Raw genomic sequence first — 14418 nt, 5'->3', positions numbered from 1 at the left:
ACACCACACACACACACACACAGAATCACACACACACAATGACACAATGAGACAGACACACACACAATGACACACACACACACACATTGACACAATGACACCACACACACACACAGAATGACACACACACAACGACACAATAAGACACAGACAGACACACAATGACACACACACACACACACACAGTGACACAATGAGACAGACAGACACACAATGACACACACACACACACACACACACACACAGTGAGACACACACACAGTGACACATACACACACAATGACACAATGACTCACACAGATAAAGACAGACACATACACACACAAAATGACACACACACACAGACACACAAAACCTATGGGCACTGTCCCTTTGGGTTCCATGTGTGTAACACAGCGACGGTGGACATACTGTACCTTGTTGTCGGCGGGCTGCTGGGGACCCCCAGAGGGAACCAGGGGCAAATGGGCCGTGCGCTGCCGGTCGTCCCAGTCGACCACCTCCTCGGTGGGCCGGTCAAACTCCACCGAGCACAGCCTCGCCACCGAGCCCTGGGCCGCCAGGGTCACCGGCTGAGGGGAGCAGAAGGCCAGGCTGACCTCCTTAGAGCAGCCGGCGTGGAGGTGGCCTGCCTGTGAGGAGGAGGAGGAGGAGGAGGAGGAGGAGGAGCAGGAGGTCACACGAGTGACCAGGTCGATGGCCTAGTAACACACGTCTTATTGCGGTTGCATGTTCTTTTTGTCATGGCATTACTCTCTTTGCCATTACCTGTGGAGAGAAGGTGATGTGGGGCGTGGGGGCGGGCCACTCGAACCTCAGCACCGTGCTGGTGCTGTGATTGGTCATGGTGAAGCGCTCTCTGTAGGGACGGCCCACCTGGCAGTCCCCCAGGTCAAGTGCCTCATACTCGCCTGGAGGAGATTGGATGGTTCAATAGATGATATTGATCATTGAGGACACACCTTTTGCGTGGATGTTGGATGCTGGATAGATACTTTTCTAGTTCTTTTTCCCAGCCCAGTTCTGATTAGACCACCCTGCCCCCCAGCTCCACAGAACAGCCAGAACTTTGCTGGGAAGAACAAACTCACCCAGACTTCATATAACTTTCCAATAACCGTGATCGCCTCCTGCAGCGCTGTCTGATACCAGGGTGAGCCACACCCGTCTCCCTCCCCAGCATCACCTTCACCACCTCCTCACCTTTAACCTCCTCTGATTCACCTCCACCCCTCTCCTCCTCTAACCTCCTCCACCCCCTCTCCTCCTCTATTCACCTCCACCCACTCTCCTCCTCTAATCACCTCCACGCCTCTCCTCCTCTAACCTGCTCCACCCCCTCTCCTCCTCTAACCTCCTCTAATCACCTCCACCACCTCTTCTCCTCTAACCTCCTCCACCCCCTCTCCTCCTCTAACCTCCTCCACCCCCTCTCCTCCTCTAATCACCTCAACCCCCTCTCCTCCTCTAACCTCCTCCACCCCTTCTCCTCTAACCTCCTCCACCCCCTCTTCTCCTCTAACCTCCTCCACCCCCTCTTCTCCTCTAACCTCCTCCACCCCCTCTCCTCCTCTAACCTCCTCCACCCCCTCTCCTCCTCTAACCTCCTCTAATCACCTCCACCACCTCTCCTCCTCTAACCTCCTCCACCCCCTCTCCTCCTCTAACCTCCTCTAATCACCTCCACCACCTCTCCTCCTCTAATCACCTCCACCCCCTCTCCTCCTCTAACCTCCTCTGATTCACCTCCACCCCCTCTTTTACTGACCTCCTCCAACCCCTCTTCTACTGACCTCCTCCACCCGCTCTCCTCCTCCAATCTCCCCTCCATCACCTCCACCCGCTCTCCTCCTCTGATTCACCTCCACCACCTCTCCTCCTCTAACCTCCTCTAATCACCTCCACCCCCTCTCCTCCTCTAACCTCCTCTGATTCACCTCCACCCCCTCTTCTACTGACCTCCTCCACCCCCTCTTCTACTGACCTCCTCCACCTGCTCTCCTCCTCCAATCTCCCCTCCATCACCTCCACCCGCTCTCCTCCTCTATTCACCTCCACCCCCTCTCCTCCTCTGATTCACCTCCACCACCTCTCCTCCTCTAATCACCTCCACCACCTCTCCTCCTCTAATCACCTCCACCCCCTCTCCTCCTCTATTCACCTCCACCCCCTCTTCTCCTCTAACCTCCTCGGATTCACCTCCACCCCCTCTTCTACTGACCTCCTCCACCCCCTCTTCTACTGACCTCCTCCACCCCCTCTCCTCCTCCAATCTCCCCTCCATCACCTCCACCCGCTCTCCTCCTCTATTCACCTCCACCCCCTCTCCTCCTCTGATTCACCTCCACCACCTCTCCTCCTCTAATCACCTCCACCACCTCTCCTCCTCTAATCACCTCCACCCCCTCTCCTCCTCTATTCACCTCCACCCCCTCTTCTCCTCTAACCTCCTCGGATTCACCTCCACCCCCTCTTCTACTGACCTCCTCCACCCCCTCTTCTACTGACCTCCTCCACCCCCTCTCCTCCTCTAATCTCCCCTCTGTCACCTCCACCCCCTCTCCTCCTCTAACCTCCCCTGCATGACCTCCACCCCCTCCCCTCCTACCCTCCTCCAGGTCCCCCTCCTCCGGGGCCGTCCTGCGCAGGTTGTCCAGGGTGATGATGTCTCGGTAGGCCTCTCCGGTCAGGGTCACCACTATGCGGTTGTACTGGTTGTCCTCGACCAGCACCTCTATGCTGGCCCTGGCGCTGAGAGGCTGCTCCGGGTGAAAGCCGACCTCAAACCCTGCCGACTGGCCCGGGGCCAGCCTCAGGGAGGCCCTGTGGCTGATCGGGGGCTCTGGTGGACGAGCCGGTGAAGGAATCAGGTAGAATATATGAACGGACTCACCGGCCATACAACAGCACGTGGTGCGGCGGTGAGGCTTGTACCTGAGCCAGCAGTGCTCTCTAGAGGTGAGCATGTGATACTGCTGATGGTGTTGTCAGGAGCAGGCTTGATGGTGAACACTCTTTGTTTATCCAGCATGTCGATGTGGACCTATGGATTAAACACAGACCAACACTCCACCAACTGTCTCACTCTATATTCGTTTCCATTTCATTCTCTATTTTCAGTTTTTCATGGTCTACATTTCTTAGCCTTAAATTCTGTATAGCTACGAGAAAGATGTAACGTGCATTGTACTTAGAATAGTATTGCCCAGAACAAGCCTGTGTTTTACTCTATTTTTATATGTACAACTCCTGAATCTTTAATCCTCAGAAATGTGGTCCACTAAACCAGTGGTGGGGGGGTGACCCATAAGTGGGCCATGAAGCACATGCCAAACCTTAGAGAGAGGGCCATGCATGTTTCAGGTCCATTGAATCTTATGTCGCAATGGACTTTTCATTGGCTTTAGCCCCAATCAGTGTAGCTTTTGTTCTCTCTGTTTTGAACTGTACATGTAGGCATTGTTGATTACAGCAATATTGGCAAATACATTTTGGGTTGTGACTTTATAAACAAAGACACGTGTGGGTCCTTAGGAAAGACCAGTTGAGAAACACCTCAGTCAACCTAACTGTAGTAAAATAAAAATAATATCATTAATGCAAATTAAAGATTTGCATTAAATTAGTACAACTGTAATACTGCCATCATTATCAACTCCTACCTCTAGGTCTTTAAACATCAATAAGTATTAGTTTGAACACAAACTAAACCCCCTGATGGCTTTACCTGAGCCCCCATGATGCCGTCGTTCCTCAGCACCAAGGGGAGTGTGTGCCGCCGCCCGGCCAACAGCCGGCCGAACTGCAGTACGGGGTTTCCCTGGCTGTCCCGCAGGGCCGGCCGGGTCACAAACACACTGGGCAGGTTGCCCTCTCCTAACAGGTTGAACTGCAGAAGTTTGCTCTTCACCATCGAAATCATACTGGAGGAAGGCCAAGAGAGAGACGTAGAGAGACATAGAGAGAGACAGAGCGAGAGATAGAGCGAGAGAGAGCGATTGACAGAGCGAGAGAGAGAGAGAGAGAGAGAGAGAGAGAGAGATAGAGCGAGAGAGAGCGAGTGACAGAGCGAGAGAGAGAGAGAGAGAGAGAGAGAGAGAGAGAGAGATAGAGCGAGAGAGAGCGAGTGACAGAGCGAGAGAGAGAGAGAGAGAGAGAGAGAGAGAGAGAGAGATAGAGAGAGAGACGGACAGAGACAGATAGGGAGAGACACAGAGAAAGGGACAGAGAGAGGGACAGAGACACAGATAGAGTCAGAGAGAGAGAGAGAGAGAGAGAGAGAGAGCAAGCGAGACAAAGAGAGGGAGACACAAGAAAAAAAGAAGTTGAATGTTCACCCAAGTTGAGGGTGTGAAAAAATAGATAGTAAATAGATAATGCACAATTATACCGTTGAAAGACTGCTCTCTTATCGCAATGTATTTATTCATGTACAGTTCATTGTATTTTATATCATTGTATAGCACACACACACAGACCTGATGCCTCCGTCCACCACAGCCTCGAACATGGCCCTATGCTGCCGGATGGTCTGAGGGTCGAAGGAGACCTCTGCAAAGCAGTGCGACTGGCTGGGGACATACAGTCTCATAGGAGACACGTCAAACACCTCCACGTCACGGGGAAAATGCAAGGAGCAGAACACACACACACGTAAAAGGGAGTGATTCCCAACCTGTTGATGCAGCTCCAATATTGATATGCCTTCATTTAAATCCTAGAGGTCTGGGTACAGGCTAGGTTGATAGCCCCAGCCAGAGCTCCCTCTCTCCTCCCACCTGCCTCTCTCTACCTCCTCCCTGACCCCGCCTTTTAAAAAGGCTTTCAGCTTGGGTTCATTCTGGGCCAACTCTAGTGGTTGCCCCGCAACACTCCCCTTCAATTCTGTTTCAATAAATAGTAAGTTGTATGGCATCAACGCATAATCAGCAGTATTGGGTTACCTGATTAACCTATCAGAGAGTATGCATGCAATAGCTTGTGCTCAACCTAGAGAGGGAGTTGTCTGATCAATCTAGCGCTGGTTGGTTTGCCTCTTAATCAACAGTCAGCCCAACCTCTAACCAGCGACCACCAGTGCTGTTACCTTGGTGGTACCCTGTTTGATGGCCAGCAGCAGCTGGCAGGGCACCAGGCCGGTGTTGGTGAGCCTGAAGCGGGCCCGGGCGCCGCCGCCGCCCGCCAGCACGTTGTGGAAGACGAACGTGTTGTCCTCCACCACGTACACTCCCGGCGCGCTGGCGAACGGATCCGACCGCAGCTGGCCGGCACTGGGACACAGCCGGTGCTCCTCGAAGATGGAGCTGATGTCCTGGCTGAGTCCTGTGGGGAACAGGGTGTGTGTGTGTGTGTACGTGTGTGTGTGTGTGTGTGTGTGTGTGTGTGTGTGTGTGTGTGTGTGTGTATGTGTGTGTGTATGTGTGTCAGTCAAAAAAACACTTGACTGAAAGAATAAATTATACTAATAGAGATCCATTCAATTATAGACTGTAAAGACTAGTGTGGCAGGATAGTATGAAATGCACTGGGTTCGATACCCTATATACTTGAGCCAGATCACTTTGTGTTCCTTGGATGTCACCGCTGTCAGACACATTGGATAATAGGCAAAATATCTGCCAGATGGTCGTTGAAACTCTAATTATGGGGAGATTAAACGCCATGTACAACAGACATGAGCAATGGACCATCTCATTCCGGTCTGCGATGCAGTGTTTCCCATACGTAAACTTTATTTGTGTGGGCCGTACAGGTATATTAACGGCTGGCGAATTTGAGGGCCCATTTTAGCATTTTAAATTCATACATTTTTTATTCATTCGAGGGGCGTCTCCATCCTGGGAGCAACTTGAATCCATTGGGAACATTTCGAAAGGTGAGATCGGTTGTAACTGGCTTTTAGTTTGCCTATTATTTTGGAAAGAGTGCTCTGTAATTCTCCTCATAAGATTAAGCCTGTGTCGCTGGCAGGTGTTTTGCGCTGCCTGTTCATGTTTCAACTCAATGTCCAATGTGTTGTCTGAGCCAGCACGGCCCTTGATTCACAATATCACTGCTTTCTCACCACGCTATTGTCATGGCTACATCCTCCTACCTGGCACAGCCACATCCACCGCCAGCCTGTAGGGGGACCCCTCGGGGTGGCCCGAGGGGTCCCGGTCGCTGAAGTCTATGGCCAAACACTCGGACCAGATGCCCAGCTGATCGGCCCCACAGTCCACCAACACCTGCTGCTGCCCCCCGGGCTGAAGGAGCCCGGCGCAGGGGCACACGGTGAACAGCCCAAAGGTCCAGCGGCTCTGAGGGGGCCGGGCAGAGAGAGGGGACAGAGGGGACAGAGAGGACACCACAACCGTTAAACCTCCGTAATGGCTGGACATGGATACATGTATCCTATAGGAAAGAAGAGGAGGGTCCTTGCATCAGTGTGACAGATATGTTGAAGAACAGTGTGTGTGTGTGTGTGTGTGTGTGTGTGTGTGTGTGTGTGTGTGTGTGTGTGTCCTCAGTGTGGATACTAATGGTGCTCCGTGTCAAAAGATCCAAGTGGCATCATGACACTTAAAAAAATGGAATATTTAGGATTTACCTACAAATTGTACACAATTTGAAGACATAAACATTTTATAAATAATAATTAACATTTTAAAATAACAGATTTGTGTGGTTTATCCTACAAAGTATTGCAAAATTAGTATTTTCATATCAAGATAAATCAAATTAGTGCTGCATGATTAACCGAATCGCAATCCTAATCGTGATATCAGCCTTTGCGATTGTATAACCGCAAAAGGCTGCGATTTAATAATAAAAAAATAAAAATATATATTTTTTTTAATGTATTTTCTTATTTATTATATTTATTTTATTTAGTTGTACTGTTGAGAAAACCTAACAAATTTGCACAGCAGAAATGCCTTTATTTTGAAAAAGATATTTTTTTATGATTAATTTAATTCTTAAAATATTGTTATTTTGAAAACAGTACTGTTCACTTTTTTTAGTTATTGCATTTTTTATGCTAGTTTAAGTTAGTATGTTTGAGTTGAGAAAGAAACATTTAAAAAACATTTTCCTTGATAACCAAGCAAGTAGACTCACAACACCATTTGTTTATTATACCACAATCGCAAATCGCAATATTGTCCATAATAATCGCAACATGACTTTTTCGCCAAATCGTGCAGCACTAATTCAAATGGCATCATCAGCATGCGTGTTCTAGCGCAGGCTCACCTGCATAACGCCCACATCACGCAGGACGGAGTCGGAGCGCTTGACTTTTCTGGCAGGAGCCTGGGGCTTCGCTAGCTGGCTCTCACAAGAGGTCCTGACGCCTGGAGCCTCAGCCCTGAGAGAGGGGGCCACCAAGCAGTCGAGGGAAAGACATTCAAGTTAAAGGTGAAAGGGTCAACTTTAAGGTTTCATTTTGAGCGTCAATCGTTAGAAGGAGCAAAGACATCCGTCAGCTTTTAGTGAGGGATATGCTCTTTGAGAATCTGTGTTTAAAGTTTACAGCGCCTGCCTTTATTTGCGGCCATTACAATTCTAGACATCACCTGCCTTATTTCTGACAAATCAGGGCATCTCATCGCTGACTGAAAACAAAGGGAGGGAGTGGACACTTTAGTCGTTGTTTATTTTAAACATCTTGCATTCTTTTGGTCTTTTCTGCTCTGTTTCTTTAGCAGCCTCAAATCTTACCATGGTATTAAACCCTATATAAGATAAAAAGCCTGCTTTGGGACAGGTCTGGTGGAGCCGTGACCAGAGCCGTGACCTGAGCCGTGCTAAAACACAGGTCAGTCTTTGAGTTGCGTTTGAGATATGAGCGAGTGCCCAGAGCTTAGTGCCCAGAATCCTTCTAAAACGGGAGCCACATGAGCTAGTTCATAATTTGCACAGCTCCTCTGACATACTCTATCCAATGTGGTGAATTTGGACTACAGGAGCCATTGTAAACACTTGGTATCAATGCTACATCTTGTTCCTTTAAGTAAGGATATAAATGTATGTATGGGTGCGAACTGTGCTAGCTATGCTTGCCTTCCAGGCGGGACGGGCTGCAGGCCGTTGCTCATGCGGCAGATGGTGAAGCGGGCCTCAAACTCCCCAGTGTTCTCGATGGTGAAGCTCTGGCTGCTTCTGCTGCCGAAGACCAGCGGGCCAAAGTTGATTTCACTGGCAGGCGTGACTTTGTACCTGAATATGAAGATGCCATGAACATTGAAATGAATTCAGAGTGTAGGTTCAACCTTTTGATTTGTTTTAAACTTCAATTCAATCAAGAGAAAAAAATCATCTTACACAATCCAAATTCATCAGGTCATCAGTATAAATGACTATTAATGCATTTATAATATTTATTAATGTACATATTTTATAATATTGTGAAATATATTTATTTATATATATATAAACTTAACTCAAAGCATTGTGATTCAGATTTAGCATCTTTACCAGTCACTCTATATAGATGTTATATTTTTATACCGGGTGCCTCTCTGAATTCCCCCTTAAGGTTATTAAAGCCCTCATCTGTCTGATCAATCTATCTTTTGAAGACTGACCTGCTAAAAGACGCCCGGATCGACACTTTGATGGGAATGATTGCTATGACTTCGCCGCCTGTACCGATAGAAGGCTCAATAACCTGCAAAGGACAGACAATGTTAGTGACTGTGATAGAGCAGCCATTGGCAGCAGTAAGTGGTTCTAATGGGTGCCCAGGGCCACGCAGCATTGGCTACTGGGCCACACTCCACCTCTTCAGAATAAAGTTTTATGATATTAGTTACTGTTTAAACCTGCACTTCACATTCATCGATGTGTGCCAAATATATAGAAAGACGTTTAAATGAAGGTGCAAAGATTTGGTCAAATGTGAACATATTTATGAATCCTTCCAAATGATTAATTATTTTCTAGTGACCAAATGATTAGTTGCAATAAGTCTAAAAAAAGACTACAATCTAAAGGTGGCTTGGGAACTGTTGCCTCTGCATTTGTGGATCAAGTAAGGCAAGTGCATTCATAGAATCATAAATATGTATGCATTTGCACAAGCATCTACAAGTTAACTTTCACAAGCGCAGGTTGAAACGGTCAATAATATGTCACAGCTATGTTTGGGTTAGACAGAGTTGGGCGATGAGAACCACTGGTGTAAGTTGTGGTTATGTAACTGCAGTGGAAAGGGTAGGCGGGGTTGTAGAGTAACCTGGCATTGCAGGAGAGGCTCTTCTTCGATGCACACTTCCTTGTGGTGGTTGAAGAGGATGTGCACTGCGGTGGGCCGCTCGGTGGGCAGCAGGCTGCCCTGCGCTGGGGCCACGCTGAACACCGAGGACGGGTCGGGCTGGGAGGGATCCGTGCGCTCCAGGGTGAACCTGTTCCAGGAGGGGTCGACAGGATTAGATGACATGAGATAATGTCTTTATTGATCCAAGAGGGAAACAAGTAAGAAGAAGGTTAACGCTGATACATTCAAATGAACGTGCGGATGATACCTGATGAGGAAATGACAAACACAAACAGAACTCACTTGTAGGCCAGCTCGTACTTCCCCTTATTCTTCAAGGTGATGCACCGGTTCACCTCCTTAAACACCCTGACGGCTCCAAAGTCAAGACAGCCGTCATTCCCTGGAGAAACCCACGAGACACGGGATACCTGGTCAGCGCCGATGTCAACCATGTGGCCCATCGCACATTTCAAACGTGTGTTTTGTTTCCATACATGAGTCTACTTAAGCGTTTAGCGTTGTGGTTGATACTGTAAGTGTGGAGGAGCCGTCGTACCATTAGGAGTGATAATGTCCAGGTGAACATCGTATGCCTCGGTGCCAATGTGCAGGTGCTCGGTTTGCACCACCCCTAAGATGTTGTCCACATCAGTCACCTGAAACACACACATGGAATCCAGCCCATCAGAGGAGGACCATTGGATCCAGGCCTGGTAAACACACACCGATGAGTACGGTACCTCCAGGCGCAAGGTCTTCCTGAAGTGAAGGGGCTTGATGGCCTTGAAGCGGACCTGCAGGCAGAAGGAGTCACGGGCAGGGATCACGCCCTCCACCTGGGACACACTGAACTCCTCCCCCAAGTCGTCCAGGCCCTTGAGCCTCCAGGCGGCGGGCAGTGCCATGTTGTTGCTCAGCGTCACACTGCGGCTGTCCTCCCTGGAGGTGGGGGGGGATGGAGGTGGAGGTCAGGAGGGGGGTTGGTGGAGGTTGGGCGGGGGGTGAGAGTGAGAGTGAGAAGGAGGTCAGAGAAGATTAAAAGATCGGTCAACAAAACGTCAAATGATGCCCCTTGAGATAGGTTTTAGGTTGGATGTATTTAGTGTCAGGGTATGAAACACATCGGGATTCAACTCATCACAGCTTCCCCGTGAATATTAAACGTGAGCTGAAGCCCCAATAACCATAATAACCGCATAATAACCACATAACATAGTGCCATTCCCTTGAATATGAATATTTATTTGTTTTCAAAGTTATTGCTTTGGGTGTGGATGGGTGGGAGGGGGAGGGGGGGATTGTTTTTAAATGTTTGAATACCTCTGGGTGTGTCGTGGGGGGGGGATTGTATTAAGCACTTTGTGTTACATTTGCTTGTATTAAAAGTGCTATACAAATAAAGTTTGACTGGTTGAATACGGCTCCCCTTCCTTACCGGTGGAGCAGGATCTTGTCAAAGTTGAGGTGTTTGCGGTCCAGCTCCAGCTCGGGGCGAGCCCCCCGGCAGGAGAGGGCGATGAGGACGGGTTCAGGGTTGTCCCTGACGCAGCACACCACGCTGTCCTCGAACCGACCCACACTGATCGGGTAGGCCCAGATGGACAGCTCCTAGTGGGGGGGGGCAGAGAGTAAGACAATACTATCCCATAGTGGAATATTCCCCATGAGGAGCATCACATCGGCACACCAGGGCAGACTGCTGGGTTCACTGTGTTCCTCCAGCATGGGAAGCCGTTCCACTCCATATAAAACCCTGAGCCAACAGAATCTCAAGTTTTCTCCTCATTCTATCTGAAGAAATGATTGCTGGCTCAAGGTAGTGGGGCATTTGGGTTAGATGGAAGTGTGTCTGATGAGATATAATGGGGGTCATTGGAACTGGCTTTGGAAGCCATCGTTGCGTTTCTGCCCACATGTCAGGGAGAAGGGTGGATGACCGAGGCAGTTTCAACAATCAATGACACGTTTAATGTCACGAATGATCACCAAGGCACTATTATCTACAAGAATATCAGCCATATTGTAGACATGATTTGTATTTTTCAATCAGTGGACCCTTGTGGTGGCCATTTGAGACAGCTTGTTTGTCTCACTTAGTGGGGCAAACCAGTGCTGCTGCAGCTCCCCCTCACCTGCTTCTGGTTGGGCTGGAGCATCATGACTGGGGGGTCCAGTATGAAGGTGGTGGCCTTGGTGTCGTGTTGGAAGCAGAAGTGGACCTCCGCCTCTAGATCAGTTGTGTTGTGGATCACCAGCCTCTCTGTGTTCTCTGGGTATTTCCTCTCTTTGTATCTACACACGCGCACACATGCACACACCAACACACAATGAGGCACAAACCAACAAAAAAACACACATGCACAACCACACAAACACACACATATATACAGACACACACACATCCACATCCACAGGGTTATAGCAAAATGGCAAAATGTGTCAAACAGTTTGCCATTGGATCTGGGTCTTACAGGTCTCTGGTTTTGCCACAGAGCAGCGGTCCAAACTCATAGAAGCCCGGCTTGAGCACGTATGTCTTCTGCAGGCCCTCCTTCTCCCAGGGGGTCCTTCGTCAGGGCGAAGATGGTTCTGAGGACAAAGCACAGCAGGCTAGGGTTAGGCTTCACTTCCTAGTTTAACAAAGGACACCCCTTAATCGGACTGCGGCTCCTTCCATTCTATCATCCATGGTGGTATTTCGAGTTGAGGCACAACTCTGTTCTTTACATGACTGTACTTCCTGGGCTGATCCCTGTCTGGGCTTTGATTCATGCTTCTACAGTAAAGGGGAGGGGTGAACTGACCCTGGCTCTTTGGAGATGGAGGGGTAGGTGCAGGTCCCTCGGCAGGGGAGTGGGTAGCGTTGCCGGGTGCCCAGCATTTCAAAGTGCATGGTCTGCTCAAACTTCCCCGGCACCTCGGACTGGAAGCCCAGCCTCAGCACCACCTCACCATGAGCTGGTACCACCCAACGGAATGTAGTGGACCTGCAGCCACACACACACACACACACACACACACACACACACACACACACACACACACACACACACACACACACACACACACACACACACACACACACACACACACACACACACACACAGACAGACAGACACACACACTCCATGATTGCATCTACAGTATGAATGCATTTCTACAGTTTGTCTACAGTATGTGTGCACGTCTACAGTATGTGTGCAAGTCTAGAGTGTGTCTACACTACGTGTGCTCGTCTACAGCATGTGTGCAGTTTTTACAGTATGTCTACAGTATCGCTGCATGTATACAGTATGAAATTGTGTGCATAGTACGTGTGCACGTCGGCATTATGTCTGCATGTCTACAATACACGTGCACGTCTACCGTGTGTCTACAGTATGTGTGCGCGTCTACAGTCAGGGTCTGCACGTGTACAGTATGAACGTGTGTCTACGTATGGCTGCATGTACAAAGGCAGTGCTATACTTGGGTCTGGGCTCCAGCGGTGGCTCTGAGCTGGGCTGCCCCGGCCCGCTGAGGTCAGAGGGCGTGACAGGGGGGTGGGGCGGGGAGCGGGACGTGTCCGAGCCCTTGGCCCCTCTTTTAGTCGCCGACCTCCTCCTCTGCTCCTGCTGGCTCTCACTGTCCTTCCTCTCCTTTTCCTTCTCCTTCGTCAAGGTGCCTGCCTTCCTGCCACGCCCTTTCAAGGGTGGTATCACTTCTTCCTGTAAAACACACGCACACACACGTGTCCCAATCCAAAGGCTTACAAATATTTTGGTTTTGGTTTTCATTAGCAACACGCCGTCCATCTTGAATTCTACTAGGTCACTGTGTGAAGCCTTCTACCTCCGTTTTCCTGTGTACTGCACGCGTGTGAGCCAGCATGCCACGCCTGCATACGGCTTCATAGCTGACCGGTAGCGTGTTACCTTCGGGGGCAGTGGCTCAACACCGTCTTCTTCATTGTCCTTCACGGCGAAATCGTGGGGGTACGAAGGGTCCAGCAGGGAAAAGCAGTCAGAGAGCTTAAAGCCCTCGCCCTCTGGGCTCCCACTGGGGAGGGACACCACAGAGTAGGTGACGGGGGGAGGGATCGGAGGGCCACTGGGGCCCAGGCCCATCCCGTCCAGCACCTTGGAACAGGACAGAGAAAGGAGGTGAGAAACGAAACAGTCGCGGGGCTCTTTAGGAGTGGCGGGCGTCTCACAGAGCACAAGGCCCTTCGAACGGAATAGTCACGTCTTGTTAGCGTCACACGTGAGTGAGGCAGAGCTGCTGCTTCTCCATGCGAGGAAGGTATTGATGTTTGCTGTTACACTGTCTGTGCTTTGTGTAGGGGTCATAGCGGATTTTTACAGGCGGACAAGCTGAAACACCTCCCAAATGCGTCCAATTTATATAAACAACAGCAGCAGACAACAATAATAACACAATGCGTGATAACATCATCTGGCTGCGTAGTTCGATCTCCGTGCAGAGTTTCCCATTGTTGGAGGTGCGCAACATGCGACAGATCGTCAAAGGAACTGCTCGCGAGGGCGGTGGCGACGTCGTTTTTGGTCCACACGCACACCGTGACTATTGAAAGGTAAAAATGTCCTGTAAGTGGCTCTGGATGAGAGCAGTAACTCAAGGGAGGACACGAGTGGTTGAGTGGTGAGCGGGGGCGACGCTGCGTACCTCCCCCAGTGGAGGCAGTGCGCCGCTGTCCACCAGCTCCTGGGGGCCAGAAGGGCCCCCGCCCGCACTCAGCGTGAGGTGAGGGACGGCGACGATTGGCCGGGGCTCCTCGACCGCCTGGCCGGGCCCCGGGGCCGGCGGCAGGGCGTCGGCCATCTGGCGCTCCTTCTCCAGCCTCCCTCGCTCTTTATCCCCCTTCTCCTTCTCTCGCTCCCTCCTGGTCTTCCTCTCAGTGGGGGGCTGCAGGGAGGGAGAAGGGGGGGCCATGGAGATGGTTGAATGAGTGGGAAACTACAGCGGTCTGCTCACTCACGCTTCATCAGGGTTTGTGAAGGAGGATAGATATGGAAATGTGACAAGTGAAAGTGAATGGATGACCAAAAAAATACTTTAATTCATATTATGTTATTAAGGTTAGTATGGTGTGCATTAGGACCAAAGATTTGTATGTTTATTTATGAGGAAATTTGTATAGTGGACATATCCCTCTGTGATATTTTGCTTATTTG

At 50.0% G+C, this 14418-nt stretch overlaps 1 protein-coding gene across 1 annotated transcript in view; it reads right to left on the bottom strand.

Annotated features, from left to right (window-relative positions):
• hydin (HYDIN axonemal central pair apparatus protein) overlaps window positions 1–14418 on the bottom strand; it is a gene marked incomplete at both ends in the record, with an annotated part of 77596 nt that overhangs the window by 18019 nt on the left and 45159 nt on the right. The window contains 22 exons of the mRNA XM_079742851.1: window positions 417–632; window positions 769–911; window positions 2609–2842; window positions 2935–3043; window positions 3728–3923; window positions 4479–4567; window positions 5087–5322; window positions 6095–6299; window positions 7237–7351; window positions 8047–8202; window positions 8571–8653; window positions 9221–9389; window positions 9545–9644; window positions 9801–9900; window positions 9985–10183; window positions 10680–10852; window positions 11377–11536; window positions 11716–11811; window positions 12049–12202; window positions 12681–12951; window positions 13159–13362; window positions 13910–14026. Of these exons, the coding sequence (XP_079598977.1) occupies window positions 417–632; window positions 769–911; window positions 2609–2842; window positions 2935–3043; window positions 3728–3923; window positions 4479–4567; window positions 5087–5322; window positions 6095–6299; window positions 7237–7351; window positions 8047–8202; window positions 8571–8653; window positions 9221–9389; window positions 9545–9644; window positions 9801–9900; window positions 9985–10183; window positions 10680–10852; window positions 11377–11536; window positions 11716–11811; window positions 12049–12202; window positions 12681–12951; window positions 13159–13362; window positions 13910–14026 (3525 nt within the window). The remainder of the gene's footprint in view (window positions 1–416; window positions 633–768; window positions 912–2608; window positions 2843–2934; window positions 3044–3727; window positions 3924–4478; window positions 4568–5086; window positions 5323–6094; window positions 6300–7236; window positions 7352–8046; window positions 8203–8570; window positions 8654–9220; window positions 9390–9544; window positions 9645–9800; window positions 9901–9984; window positions 10184–10679; window positions 10853–11376; window positions 11537–11715; window positions 11812–12048; window positions 12203–12680; window positions 12952–13158; window positions 13363–13909; window positions 14027–14418) is intronic.

The sequence above is a fragment of the Pollachius pollachius genome (genome assembly GCF_949987615.1).
Source record: "Pollachius pollachius genome assembly, chromosome: 9".
NCBI classification, from domain to species: domain Eukaryota; kingdom Metazoa; phylum Chordata; class Actinopteri; order Gadiformes; family Gadidae; genus Pollachius; species Pollachius pollachius.
The sequence above is the reverse complement of the archived record's forward strand: the minus strand, read 5'-3'. Positions and strand labels throughout refer to the sequence as shown.